This window comes from Panthera tigris, chromosome B3 (assembly GCF_018350195.1).
Source record: "Panthera tigris isolate Pti1 chromosome B3, P.tigris_Pti1_mat1.1, whole genome shotgun sequence".
Lineage (NCBI taxonomy): Eukaryota > Metazoa > Chordata > Mammalia > Carnivora > Felidae > Panthera > Panthera tigris.
Genome location: NC_056665.1, coordinates 97,156,379 through 97,172,132, shown reverse-complemented (window position 1 = coordinate 97,172,132; position 15,754 = coordinate 97,156,379). Strand labels below are relative to the sequence as shown.

Below are 15,754 nucleotides of genomic sequence, written 5' to 3'. Positions count from 1 at the left end.
ATCAGAAATGAAACAGGGGACAACACTACAGATCCCATGAACATTAAAAGAATAATAAAGAGATCTTATGAACAACTCTGCTCATATATTTGATAACCCAGATGAAATGGACCAATTCCTTGAAAGACACAATCTGCCAAAACTCACGTAAGAAAAAAGCAGACATTTTGAGTAAGCCTATATCTATTAAAGAAATAAAACCAGCGGTGCCTGGGTGGCTCAGTCTGTTAAGCGGCCGACTTTGACTCAGGTCATGATCTTGCATGGGTTTGGGAGGTATCTGTGCTGACAGCTCAGAGCCTGGAGCCTGCTTCAGATTCTGTGTCTCCTTCTCTCTCTCTGGTCCTCCCTGCTCATGCTGTTTCTGTCTCTCAAAAAATGAATAAAAATGTTCTAAAAAATTTTAAAGAAGTTGAATCAATAATAAATAACCTACCCAAACAGAAAACAACAGGCTCAGATGGGTTCACTGGTAAATTCTAACAAACATTTAAAGAAATATCAATATTCTATAATCTCTTTCATAAGATAGAGCAAAGAATACTTCCTCACTCATTCTGAGGCCAGCATTATCCTAATACCAAAACCAGACAAAGACATCACAAGAAAAGAAAATGACAGACCAATATTGTTCATGAACACAGATGCAAAAATCCTCACCAAAATATTAGTAAATCAAATCCAAAAAAATAAAGTATTATACACCATGACCAAGAGAGATACACCATGACCAAGAGAGACTTAGCCCCAGTATTCAAGGCTGGTTCAACACTCAAAAATCAACTAATGGAATCCACCATCAACAGGCTAAAGAAAAATCAAATGAACATATCAGTAGAAGCAGAAAAATTATTTAACACCTATTCAGGATAAAAACTCAGCAAACTAAGAAACTTCAACTTAATAAAGAACATCTACAAAAACCTACAGTTCACATCATACTTAGTGCTATGAGAAACTCAAAGCTTTCCCACTAAGATCAAGAATGAGGCAGGGATGTCCCCTCTCACAACTACTTTTCAACATCGTACTGGAAGTCATCACCAATGCAGTAAGGAAATAAAATGTTAAGAAGGAAGAAACAAAACTTTGTTCATAGATGACATGATTGTCTATGCAGAAGATCCTAAAAATTTTCTCTGGTTCAATCTAAACAATGGAATATTCTTATTCAGTGGTGCAAAGACATGAGCGATCTTTTCAAGCATGAAAGCATACAGAGGACATTTAAATGCTTGTTACTACAGAAATACACCAACCTGAAAAGGCTACATACTATGGGATTCTAACTATATAACATATGGAAAAGGCAAAACTATGGAGAAAACAAAAAGATCAGTGGTTGCAGGGGTTAGTGGGGAGGGAGAAATGAATGGGCAGAGCATAGAGCATTTTTAGGACAGTGAAACTATTTTATATGCTACTATAATGGTAGATACATGTTGTTATACTTCTGTCTAAACCTGTAGGATGTATACCACCAAGAGTGAATGAACCCTAATGTAAGTTTTGGACCGCAGGTGCATCTTAGCTTGGCTGATATAACAAAATACCACAGACCAGATGGTGTGAACAACAGACATTTATTTCTCACAGTTCTAGAGGCTGGGAAGTCCAAGATCAAGGTGCTGGCAGATTCGACCCTAGGTGGGAGCCCTTTTCATGGGCTTGCATCCTGACATGGCAGGAGAAGAGTGAGCTCTGGTGTCTGCCCCTTATAAGGACAACAGTCCCATCATGGGGTCATCACCCTCATGACCTCATCTAAACCTAATGACCTCCAAAGACTCCACCTCCAAATACTACTACATTGATTGAGGAGCAGGGTTTCAATATATGAATTTGGGGGAAACACATTCAGTCTGTAACAGGGTGATAAAGAATGATCTTGCTGTACCCACATGCTGGACTGTATGGTAACCTCATCAAACCAGAAATTCCAGTAGAATCACATTAATACAATGAAAAAACAGGTGTGCGCATATGCATGTGCACGCACACACATACACACACACATACACAAGGTGGACAGGGAGCATTATGTTTCTTAAAATTGCTTCTTTTCTTTTGAAATTTTCTGAAGTCAAAATTTTTTTTCAGACAGTACATACTACCCCGAAAATTCGTGACTTTATATTATTTCTCTCTCACATACACGTACAATATAAATAAGGTATTAGTGAAAGCACCACTTCATCCTGGACTGAAAGTAAAAAGTTCTAAAGAATACTTTTAAGCTTTTATCCAAAGGCTAATCATTTTTTAAGGGTATGTGTGCAAAGACACTATTTGGAAAAAAAAATGTACACTAACTTAGATGGGCTATTTACTGTACCACACTAAAGATGATTAATGCTCAAAAGAATCCTTCCTGACAACTGGAAAAATATCCTGAAAGACAAAATAAAGATGGCCAGAAATCCTTTTTCCTTGAGGACGAGATTGGAAACCTATTTTGTGAACCACCTGAAAAAAACTATCAACCCCTGCAGAATTGTTTTCCGAACAGAGAGCCCACAAGGGGAGTTCCGAGAGAAAGTTCTGAGGCTGTCACTGTCTTTGGCTCCTCTACACCATGGAGGTCAGCAGCACAAGAGTTGATAGGAAACCATCAGCTAGTGAGAAGTGAAGGATTAATAATGCTTGGCTTTGAGGCTTTGAAACGAGCTTTGCAGGCTCCCAGAATTTCTACCGCTCCTAACAGAAGAGAAGCAAAACCTGGTTGAAGTCAACTTGGGGAACTTGCAGGTAAGGATCAGAATTTCCACTCCTACTATTGAAGCAGCACAGTATATTAAGTCAAAAAAGAGCAGCGCCGGCTTTGTGTGCCACAGGCAACAGATTTCTCGTGAAGCCTAAACGCCAGTGTGTTTCGAGGGGGTGAATCCAACTTTTAACATTCCAAGTAAACCATTTAAAACCAGAAGTGTTTTTCTAAGAGGCTAGAGAGGTGTCTGCCTAATCTAGAATTTAAATTCCCATAATCTACACTTTAAAAGATGTTCATTCAATTCAATGTCATGTATCCCTATCCAATAGGTTTTCATATTTTTTCCCCTTAAAAAATGCTGATGACAGAAGTTCATAGTAATAATTACTTCTAGGATGTATGTTGCCTGTGAGATCCTTTTTCTAAATCTGTTTTCAGCCTCAAAATAGTAAAAAAAGAAAAAGAAAAGAAAAGAAAAAGAAAACTTACACTGAAATCTTGTTTGCACAATCGACTCTAATGACTGGTTTACACTAACAAAACTAGGAAAATAGTATATCTACAGAGTTTGTATAATAAATAAAATGTAAGCACAAAGTATTTCAATACATAAATAGAAGCCTTTACACATCCAAAATATGGTGCATATATATAAAATATATCTAAAATTTAATGAGATACTACAAACTACTATAATTATCATTATAAATTACATATATATTTCAATATAGAAACATATTCTCTCTAGTATTTTAAATTTTAGAGATAACTTGAATGGTGGTGTTAGGGAGAATAATGTTATATACTGAGCTTCTTAATAATTCATTGTTATTAGTAATTCAATGAAAGTGTATAACTGTGATAATATGAGTAACTTCTTAATTATGGCAAAAGTACTGGCTAAAGGAATATAAATATAGTATGCTATTTCTGTATAGGCAGGTAATACTGAAAATAAATAGGAAGACAACATATTTCCCTATGGGCCAAATAGCAGGGTTTCTATAAAGGCAAATTACTAAGTTACCATCCCATTTCATTACTTGCAGAAACTACTTTAGAAGCATTCTTCCAGGGCAAAAATATATTTTGATGTGTCTCAAAAGCTAATATATCTACTGTTTCCCCATATTTCAAAGTCTGTATGATAAGTTAATCTCCACTTTAGACACTTTAAAACATGGTCTTTATAAAGTTGGATTAGCTAGTAACTTAGGGGTAATGAAAGACAACTGAAGGCATTTATTCTGCTATTCAAATAAAGGTGGGGACAAGTTACAATGAAGCTTAATAAGACTTTACTAGGTAAGGGCTAAAGGGTAGGAGTCCACTGTTTAATCCATATCGGCGCTTGCCTATTTTATCATTTTGCCCAGCTGCATCAGTTATTGAAGGAGAAGTTTTTAAATTACTGGATTACTTAATAAGAAACTTTAGATACTGTTTAAGTGGCTTGAGAAAATCCATTCTTTCTGAAAGTTGATGTATAGTATTTTTATCTATTATTATGTTGGGGGATTTCTTAAGTCCTTGGGCTAATTTCTCATTCTCCTCAAATTCATATAAACTTTTCAGTAAAGAGTACACAGTGAGTTAAAATCTCTTACAATTGTATGTACTTTCAGAAAGTATATTTCTTCCTGCAGCTAATTAGGAAATTAGTTTACAAATATAAAATATAATCTTCCATTAACATCTTATTCCCATATATTCCATGGCCTATAATCACTAGGACATAGCATTTTTGTTTCAAATTTTATCTTCTAAATCCTCCAATTTTGGGGGGGGGGTAAATATACAGTCTGATTAAAATGTGTACACATATTAAATATAGAGAGTATATGACAACTTAATTGCTACTGATCCACTGATACTTATTTTCAGTTTCTTCTTTTTGGATTCTTTGTTCTTCTCGGTGATTAGCTGCAGTCCAGAATGTTATTTTTTTGAGCACTTGTTGCAGAAGTTTAGGAGGTAATAAAGATATCTGACTTTCTAAAATTATAGCATTTTTACCAATGCAGTCTAGGCATGACCTGTAAATAAAATATTATAGAATTATTAGTTTTTGAATCTGAACTTATAAAATATTTATAGGTAAGTATTCTTAAAAAAATTATTATAAAATTGTTACATGATAACATATTTCCTCTGTATTGTTTGGAACATGATAGGATACGTGTTCTTCCCAGAGCACCACAATAATTGTATATTTTTATAGCCTGAAGGCCATATCTGACCAAAAGCCCATGGAAACAGAAATTTCAACTTACTATGCACCATGCATAATGTTATTTAAACAGAAAAGATTCAGATTTCATTTCAAATCATGTTAGTCTGTAGCAGATCATTTTTCATTTATCCTCCTAGTCCAATAACCACTTACTCTTCTCTGAGAACTGTCTTTTTCTTCCATCGCCGCAAGATGAAGCATCTAACATCCATTTTTACGCCAAGTGACCTGGTCCCCCCCCCACCCCCCCCCCCCACCCCCCCCACTGTAACTCACTTCACTGGCACATGTGACTTAGTGACTGACACTGACCCCTAGGTCTGAAGAGAGGAATGGAACAGCAATGCAGAAAGAGCCAATGAGACCCCACCTGAGGTTCTCCCATCCTGGGAGTCTGGGTGGTCATTTTTCCCCTCTGATTCTACTACCTCGTAGAATCCTTCCAAATACAACTCCCTTTTTATCTTAAGCTACTTTGAAGAAGGTTTTGCATTTTAAAACCGAAAGAAACTTGATGAGCTATCAAAAAAGCATCTATTTCAACTGATAAGCTTTAAATCAAACAGGGAAGCAAATCTTTTTTAAAAGTTTTAAAAATAAATTCACTTGATTCTGCTGTACTTAACCTCAGTTGTCATTTTTACAAGGATTTAGATATTTATATCTTCCATACTTTCAGGAAGACTTTTCTCTCTGTGAAAACTCTAAGCAAGGAGAGTGAAAACGTTGTACACAGACACGGGAGATGTGCAGGTGAATGACACAAATCTTACACTTGATGTAAGTTTAACTCTGCGGCTATGTTAACACAATAGCTCCTGTGTCCCTTCCACCAGGGAGAAGGGACAAGTCAGATGAGGAGACGGACTCTGTCATTGCTATTCATTCACTGATTCAACAAATATTTATTCGTGTGCACTATTTAGGAGCTTATTTAGGAGCAGGAAATCCAATACTGAGAAAAACCCTATTTTGGCTTTCAGGCAGATTACGATTTAGTGAGGATCAACAATGTTGAGACTGGGATAACAAGACATGGCCTTGACAGGTACAGGGTTCTAGGGGAACCAGACAGGGAGAATACCGAAGACAACCACAGCAAGCCAGGGAAACCTTCCAGATGGGATGTCCAAGCCGAGACCTTGAGAGTCTCAACAAATTTTTCATGATAGAGGACACACACCTGCAAAGCCCTAGAAATGAGATATAAGATTTATTCCAGAAACTGGAACTGAGTGGTTCAAATATAGCTAGAGAATGGTGAGAGCGGGACATGGCGGGAAATGAGGTAGAAAGACAGGTGGAGGCCCTGAACACCACAGTAAGGAATGTGCGGTTTGCCTAAGGCAGTGGGAGCCACTGCGTGATCATCACAGTATAAAATGTGCACGTGCCTTGATCCACCAACAGCCCTTCCAGGAGTTTCTCCTGAGGAGACATGCAAGTTTTCCAAAAGCATATACAGGAATATGACAACACAAAATTTCTAATAATAGCCCCCAATTGAGATATCCTAAATAAATATCAATACACTAGTAAAGAAATTGTACTTCCATGAAACAGAACACTGGACAGCCATTACGAACATAAATATAGGTCTATAAATTACTGAATGATTATATGTTTACATGACAGATACCCACAGTACGAGTCTCAAAAGCAGATTATAAACAGGATGCATACTTTGACCCTTTAGACACACACGCACACGTGAGCGCATACATGCATATGTATACTGCTCTCAAGGTTCCAGTGGCCTCTTAGCATGGTTCATTTTAAAGTGTGGAAGGATAAACAGCAAACTCTTAACAAAGATCATTGTGGACGATGGCTCAAAGGTGATTTTTTTTTTACCATATACCTTTCATACTGTGTGAGTTTTCTTGGTAAATACATCTTATTTTTTTTATCAGAATAAGCACCAGCGGTATTTCATCTTAAACCTATATATGTATCCAAATGTACGATGAGCATGATCCCACAAATACATTAGATCAGACAAGTATCTTGAGATGAGGAGCCTCTGCCGGCAAATTCCTATTTGTTTCCACTGCCTCAACACAGCAGGTGCCAAACGCCTTCTGACTTAAATTTAAAATTTAAATAGAATTTAAAATAATTTAAAATAAAAGGAATCATTTATTATTAAATAATTTAAAATAAAAAGATTGCTCTGGCTACACTATGGGCCACTGGTTGTGGTGAATACACCTCACGCAAGAATACCACTAAATTCCTGCTATAGTCAACGGGTTTTTTGGTTTTTGTTTTTAATTCAAGTTCTGATGCATCAAAATGAGCCCAGCATGAAAAGGGTGTGAAAGGGTGTGTACGCATTCGCAGAAGCACTGTGCTAGGGGCAAAGGGTGACACCAAGAAGCCTGACTGATAGTCACACTCAGTCCCAGCCCCAAACACAAGCCCATCCAGTCTCTGCTGTGCCTTTCTCTCATTTCTATGCTGGTCCACCTTCCCCATCATTGTTTATCTTCCCTTCCAAACTCTGTGCTTTTTAGAACACCAGCTGTGTCTGCAAACACCTCCACTTCCTCTGACTTCCTGCCCTTGCTTTAACTGAAATCTAAGAAAAGTGCGTAGCCTGCAGCCTTCTTGAGAAAAGAGTGCCACTTCTCCTGTGTCTCCGTTAACACAGTCCAGGAGCTACTCGAGTATTTGTTGTCGCTCCAGGCTGCTGTCATTTCACCTGCAGGTGGTGCACCCTCCCCCCGCCCCTGTTGTTGAGAACTTTGTGTGGAAAACTCTTTTGAGTCTTTATAACCTCAGGACAGTTCTGCCTCTAAAACCTTCCACTTCCAGATTCTCCTCTAGGAGGGACCAGAAGCCTTACATCCTTTTCCTATGCGCACTCCCTTCGCTCTTCCCAGTTCTCCAGACTGTAAGTCCCCTCCGTTCTCAGCTTCCTTTCCTTCCCAGCCCGGTCCATCTGCACTTCATTCTCTTGCCAGAAACTTTCATCCCCGTCTCCGCTGTCCCTCTGTTACATCACCCTGGCTAAACTCCAACCATGGGAGAATTCAGTCAGCCAGCTCCTTTCTGCAGCAGCCACCTGCTCAGTGGGGCTGGAGAAAACCAGCTTCCGCAGACAGGGCCCATCCCTTCAATTCTCCGAGGTCTCAGCTGAGCCCCCTGAGTGTTCTGCAGTGCTGTGTTATACAGCCCCAGTTGGTATCTTCTCAAAGCCACTGCAGCAGTGATTTCAAATCTTCTCCACTCCTAAGTCCATGTCCTCACCTCTCCTCTTTCTTACCTTGCTACCAACTACGCTTTCTCAGTGCTTTGCCCCCCAGCCAACAAATTCATCTGCCTCTACATCCCTACTTTCTTCATTATTTAAAAAGTATTTTTGCTCTACTCAACGACTAATTCAATTACCTGTTCACTAAAACCCACCTCCTCGAGACCCCGCTGCACCAATTTTTCCTTCATTTTCTTGTGTTTTTTTTTCTAAGTTTATTTTTATTTATTTTGAGAGAGATAGACAGCAAGCTAGGGAGGAACAGAGAGGGGGGAGTAGGAATCCCAAGCAGGCTCAGTGCTGTGAGCGCAGATCTCAGTATGGGGCTTGAACTCACCAACCCTGAGATCGTGACCTGAGCCAAAGTCAAGAGTCAGAGGTTAAACCTACTGAGCCACCCAGGCGCCCCATTTTCTTGTGTTTCCAACAGCTGGTTCTTCTCCTTAACGTATAAATAAATATAGCTTCAACAGTGAGAGGGTTGGGGTAGCAAGGTCCCATGCACTAGAAAGTCCACTTATAACTTTTGACTCTCCCCAAATTTAATTGCTAATAGCCTACTGTTGATAGGAAACCTTACAGATGACATAGTCAATTAACATCTATTTTTGTATGTATAACATCTAATTTGTAATATTAACATCTCATTCCTCTGCTCCAAATTAGTCAATGCTTCTTGATCTACTAGATAATATAAACTTATCTTCATGAAACACAAGGCTCTGGATGATATATGGTTGCTGATTTCTTGTCCAACTCCCTACCTCATATGTTTGTCTCAGGAATATTCAGGAATTCAGTTTCCAGAACATACCGCACTCGTGTATCTTGTACTAACCCCCATGCACTGCTTGTTCATAGCAAATTGTCTCGAACCCTCCCTCCTACGCAAAGACTCCCCTAACCTTCACCATCTTAACCACGTGGACAGAGGGCCTTCTCTTCCACGAGTCTCATTAACTTCGTATATGTTACTCTTAAAGCAACATTATTTTTCTTTTATAGTTGTTGAAACCCTGCCTTCTGTATTATTAACAATTCAAGGGAAAGATCATGACTTTTCATTTTATAGCACAGTGCCTGCCCATGGTAGGCACTCCAACACTGTATTTTTTGATCCTTGTATATAAGGAACTTGCAATCTACTTTGGGAAAGTAGTTCCGTTCACAGCAAAAGGTAAGTAATAATACAAGGCAGTATAATCATTACATCAGCAACTTCCAAACTCTGCCTGCACATTAGAATTATCCTGGGGTCTTTCAACAATTCCTAAGTTCAGGCCACACCCCAGATCAATTAAATCATAACATGTGGGCATAGAACACAGCCATCAATACTTTTTGAGGTTCCCTATGAGATTCTAATGTGCAGTAACAGAAGGAACCACTGAAATAAGAGAAGGAGCAGTTATGAAAGATATTAGGATGGTCCAGTTTGAGCTGGTCCAATGGTTTTGAAGTGGTCCAAGTTGTAGAACGTCTAGAAGTTATAGCCTACTCCTTGACATACAACACATATGTCTCTCTCATGTGCCTTCACCCGTGTTATTCCTCCTGCATAAAACACCACACTTGTTCACTGGGCCACTTCTACTTCGCTCAGAACCTTCCTCCTGACTCTCAGACAGAAACAGGGGCTTCTTCCCCAATCTTCCAACTATCCCTCTTATATACTCCTTTTAAAGCAAGAATAGGGGCACCTGGGTGGCTCAGTCAGTTAAGCATCCGACTTCAGCTCAGGTCATGATCTCACAGTCTGTGAGTTCAAGCCCCGCGTCAGGCTCTGTGCTGACAGCTCAGAGCCTGGAGCCTGCTTTGGATTCTGTGTCTGTCCTGACCCTGCTCATGTTCTGTCTCTCTCTGTCTCAAAAATAAATAAAAACATAAAAAAAAAAAATTTAAAGCAAGGATATTCGAGGGGTGCCTGGGTGGCTCAGTCAGTTAAGGATTCAACTCTTGATTTTGGCTCAGGTCATGATACCACAGTTCACGGGTTCAAACCTCGAGTCAGGCTCTGCTCTGAGTGTGGATTCTCTCTCTCTCCCTCTCTCTCTGCCCCTCCCACAGCTCACATACTCTCTTTCTCTCTCAAAATAAATTTAAATAAATAAATAAATAAGCAAGCAAGCGTGTGTGAATTAAGACACCACATCACACCATCAACTTAATAACAGATTTGGTGTTAAAAAAGAAATTCTCCTAAAGTAAATGCATATATATGTATGTGTGTCTATTATTGGACACACAGATTTCCTAAGAGTTAAAATATGAAAAACTTCAGACTTAAATCAAGGAAATACAGTGTGTTTAATACTCCCATATGAACTAAATGCAATTTTATGCACAAAATAAAAATGATTATACTGCATATTTTAATTTTTAAAAATCACATTGGTGTATGGTTCACTATTACAAACTTGACTATACTTTTCGGAAGATGTAAATATTTTATTAAGTTCAAATCCTAATCTACCTGAAAAATTATACTGCTTCCCAAAAAGGAAGACGAAAGAAATTATCCTATATTTATAGCGTTATAAATATGTATATATAATGAAAATACTTACCTGAGTAGTGAATAGGGCTGTGTTTGAAAGATCAGTAAATCATTACAGTGGCCCTAATCAACATAAAAAAAAGAATTATAAAGGTGTTCAAAATAATAAAATTGCATTAATTAAATATTTTCTTTTTGTAAATGTAACAGAGATTACGTAAAGCAGCAAATAAATCTCCCTCTAGCTATTTACTCATACACACACACACACACACACACACACACCATACATATACATATAAACACCTGCTATCCACACAAACTTTGGCTACATTGCTACCTTTTTTCAGCGACCAAATTTCTACCTAACCACAACCTATACAACTGCAAATTTAAAACTCAGAAACATGTTTTTCTCTTAGAACAGTGAGTTCAAAATGAGAAAAGTAGTGGTTTTCAAGCTTATTTTGTTTTTTAAGCAGAACTTTTCTCTTCCAAATGACTCTTATTTTAAGATCTCTTTCTCTTGTCTCTCTTTCGCACAGGGTCCCATCTGGAAATCTCAGATCCAGAAGATTTTTTGAATAATGATTCTTTCATCTGAAAGTAATGTGGAAGAGTCGGCAGAAAACGTCCCTAATCCTTTCAAATAAGTCTTTAGAATTCCATAATTTATGATGATTTTAATCAGAATTCCTGTTTTAATGATAAACTCTGTATCCTACCGATTTCTAGTGCCAAGAAAAAGAAGACAAACCACAAAGTTTATTTTTTAATTAAATGCCAAGTCGTGGCTTTGATCTTTTGTTGAAGCACTGAATTCTTAGCCAAAAAGTTCTAAAACTTTCAATATACATAACGTTCAAATTGGAGTCCCCAAAACTGCAAACTCAGCCAACCCCCCTGGAGAGAAACCAGCTCATTTCAGGGTTTGCCACTGGGCAGGTGCAGCTTCAGAGAGAACTAGTCTGAAGAGATATCCACCAGAGAGCTGGCACCAACTTGGCTGATTCTGGCCGGAGCACACTCTCCCTGATGGCTCCAAGTCCCTCGATTCCCAAATGTCCTATATAAACCAGAGCAACCAATGCCCAACTCCTGTCCCAACACAGCACAGTATGAGCATGGCCACCTCGCTCTGAACTTCCCAAGGTGCTAGGAGTGAAAGAACAACACTCTCCAAATGCTATTCATTTATTTCTTTGGCCTTAGTTTTATCAGATTTTAAAATGACAATGCTTTAATCTTAAAATTAAAATGAGTGAAGCAGTGGCAAAAGACACATAAAGTAGAGAGAAAATACACTTAAAAATTTCAAACTAGTTTCCTCTTGACGGGAGAAGCTAGCTAGCATTGATGTTGTAGTTACCGAGGGAGGTAGTAAATTCCATGGGTACTTATTACTCTACTTAGTTTATGTATACATTATATACATTCTTATAAAATATCAACTATACCTTACAAATCTTTTAATTCGATAAAATTATAAACATCCATACTATGGTGAGACTCAAAGAGAAAAGGGAAGAGTCATCCTTTAAAAGGTCTTCTTAATAATTTGACCAAAGAGATTCTCTCTCTCCTTCAGAAATAAATTAACATTAAAAAATTTTTTTAAAAAACAAGGGGGTGCATGGGTGGCTCAGTCTGTTAAGCGTCCAACTTCAGCTCAGGTCACGATCTCACAGTTCATGGGTTCGAGCCCTGCATCAGGCTCTGTGCTGACAGCTCAGAGCCTGGAGCCTGCTTCAGATTCTGTGTCTCCCTCTCTCTGTCTCTCTTTCTCTGACCCTCCCCCATTCACACACTGTCTCTCTCTCCTTCAAAAATAAATTAACATTAAAAAAAATTTTTTAATTAAGAAAATACGTGTCGGGCTCTGTGCTGACAGCTCAGAGCCTGGAGCCTGCTTCAGATTCTGTGTCTTTTTCTCTGCCTCTCCCCTGCTTGTACTCTGTCTTCCTCTCTCTCTCAAAAATAAATAAACATTAAAATTTTTAAAAAAATAAAAATAAAAAAGTAACTTGGTTAATGAGGTTAATAAACCTATTTTGATTTGTAGACTCAAAATATCCTCAAATGCTTCACAAAAGCCACTCATTCTGAAGATTAGTCACACACCACAGAGTAACATTTCATGTTCTTCCATATTTTGCAATGTGGGAACATCAACAATCTTGTTAAATAGCCATTTAGTTTAAATAACAAAACTACTCAGAGGAAATATTTAGATAGGAAATTTTCTTACTGTATCCAAGGAAAGTAAATCATCTTTGCTCCCACCAAATACCATTATTTCATTTTCTTTCCCCAAACAGGCTGTATGCCATAACCTATAGTTGAAAATTATAAGGAGAGTAAAATACTATGAAGAAAGAAACCATATGTTACAGATAAATCAATTTTAAATTGCACACTTTCACATTTAATCTATTTCAAAATGGGCATGACTGAACTTGAACTTTGGCATATCCTAAAAGAGGTTAGATTTTGAATATTCCTCGAGAATCACTAAAAGATTAGATCCTCATTAAATCATGTCAATTAAAATGACCCCCCACCCAATAATTCTTTTCTGTTATACCCCCCCAACCTTTTTCTAGCCTCTATCTCATAGATATTCTCACTGAAATAAATTAGTTAGAAAGGAACTGATCATCCTGTTGCTAAATGGACACTTTCCCCAATTTTCTTGGGACTCTCTGCCATGTTACTGTTTTCATCATTTTTTACTTTTCTTTCCTGTTCTCTGTTCCCATCATCTGACAAACCCAACCTGGCATTCCCTTCACATTTAGACTGTCATACTACTTATCACTCTGAGTACAAAATCCATAACATGTTCTTCGTTTTTCTGTCTCTAATCTCTCTCAGCTACATTTAGCTGATTAATAACATTTTCAAATGTTTTTAACCATGGACATGTCCTGATCAGGAAGCATCTGTGCCATTTTTCTTAGCCTAATATTCATATAACCAACAGCTATTTTTTCCCACAAGTTTTAATTATTGGCCCCTCCCCCCCTGCAGTGAACCCTCTACTTCATCCAAGTTCATTTATTTTCATCCCCTAAGAGAAAGGTTTATTTATCTCTAGGCTTTTGCTCACCCCATTTCTTATGCTTAGGATGATAAATCATTCTTGCAGAGCCTTAAACACAGGCTCAAAATCCCCAGGAAGTGTTCCAAATACCCAAACTAATTGACTGTTACTTTCTCTGGTCAGCACCTTTCAACATTTATGTACACATTTTATAATCTTCTGACTTATACTTGAAGATAAACTGTCCTATACACTCCTTTAATTCTTTGATGTGTGGGTCTTCTAAAGGTCCACACATGAGGTCCTTAGGTCAAATCTTGGCAGTGGTGTGCTGGAAGTGGCTTAGCAGCCAGTTGAAACCAACTGTGCCTATCCCTCTTCCAATCCATGTTCGGTGCCATCATGCTGGTAGCTTGAAACTGGCCATGATGGAAACCAGAAAATGCTACAAAGCTGGGCTTTTTGGTTTTACTTTTCCTGGAGAGCAGCTGTTAGCCCTTTACCAGCACACCGCTGGAACCTGGGTAATCTAATTTTATGCTTCTCTTCAAAAATACCTAAACATTGTGTTCTGCACACAGAAGGTGCTCCAAAACTCTTGATTAACAAAAGCAAATACAAAAACCAGCATTACATATTCAATTATTAAATAAACAAGTTATTTCATAAGAGTAGAGCATCTAATGTTCTTTTTGAAATGGTCTGATAGCTCATAGTCATCTCCAATTTCACAGTATTTACAAAGAATAATCTTAAGTTTTGTAAAATTCAAGATTTCTGGGAGCTCTAACTCTCAGGAAAAAAAGTACACATAAATTTCTCAATTTTAGAAGCTAAATCAAGAAATGTACAAAGTCATCGCTTTGACTCTTAGAGAATTTTGATGACTTTTCTTAATAGACCAAATTGCTGCAGCAAAAGACATCCCAAACAATTACATATTACCCCTTATTACCACATAAATTATTTTTAGTACATTAATCCTTTTCACTTAACTTTAGCAAGTGCAAACAGTAGGGTTATGCACAATTTGTTAAATCAAATACTTTCCTCACACAATCACTCACACATTCAAGGACAGTTGCACTCGGGACCCAGGATAGAACTGAGCCATAAGAGATTTTATTTAGGAAACACTCTGCCCAATTCTCCAACTTATATGTTAGAACATAAATTGACATAAACCTTCATCAACACCCAGATTATGTTGTGGGGTCGGGGATGGGGACTGGATAAAGGAAATGGAATATAAGGGATGCTTAATTTCCAGGAGAGAAGGCCATGTGTAACCTCGGCAACAGTCATGGGACCCAACAGTAAGTACCTAAGGCTCTATAAGCCAATACTTTATTGGACTTCTTTCACAGACACATTTAAAAAGGGGTCCTTGTTGACAGCCACTGACACAGGCAATTAGATACGGCTTTGTACTTGGCCTTTCACCCAAGCTTTGCTCTAACCACAGTGAGACCTGGAGGAGAGGGTGGTACACTGTGGAACAGTGGTTCTCAACCAAGGGTGATTTTTGCCCCCACGGGACATTTGATAATATCTGCAATGTTTTTGACTGTCACAACTCCAGGTGGGTGGGTGGGTGGGGGAATACTATTGGCATCTAGTGGGTAAAGGCCAAAGATGCTGCTAGACATCTTACACTGCAAAGGACTAATGACAAAGAATAATTTGGTCCAAAATGTCAATGGTGCCGAGGTTGAGAAATCCTGCACAGAATTACAAGAGGAGAATTGGGCCGTTCACATTTTAAAGTATAACTTGGAACAGTTTGCACAAAACGTATTCAGATGTTAAGTAAACTCTCACTCATAAAAATTAGTATACATCCACATATATATGTTCTCCTTACACTAAACTGTATCCTCCTCACCTCATACCTGAAGATAGATCTGCCTCTGTCTTATCTGCCTTAGGGAAACTCTGGCCTGGACTTCATCATCGAAGAACACTGGAAAGCCTTTCCTGCCTTGATTTTGGTGACATCTAGCTTGCAACCTGAT

General features: G+C 38.2%; 1 protein-coding gene across 2 annotated transcripts in view; it reads right to left on the bottom strand.

The window, feature by feature from the left end:
• Window positions 1-1,456: 1,456 nt before the first annotated feature.
• The window catches only part of KLHDC1 (kelch domain containing 1), a 54,721-nt gene continuing 40,423 nt past the window's right edge, over window positions 1,457-15,754 (bottom strand). Inside the window, exons 11-13 of one of the 2 annotated variants that reach the window (XM_042989644.1) lie at window positions 12,945-13,029; window positions 10,767-10,819; window positions 1,457-4,746 (exon numbers count right to left, since the gene is read on the bottom strand). In XM_042989644.1, coding sequence (XP_042845578.1) covers window positions 4,560-4,746; window positions 10,767-10,819; window positions 12,945-13,029 — 325 coding nt within the window. In that variant the 3' untranslated portion in view covers window positions 1,457-4,559. The remainder of the gene's footprint in view (window positions 4,747-10,766; window positions 10,820-12,944; window positions 13,030-15,754) is intronic. The other variant, XM_042989646.1, reaches the window with a different exon arrangement.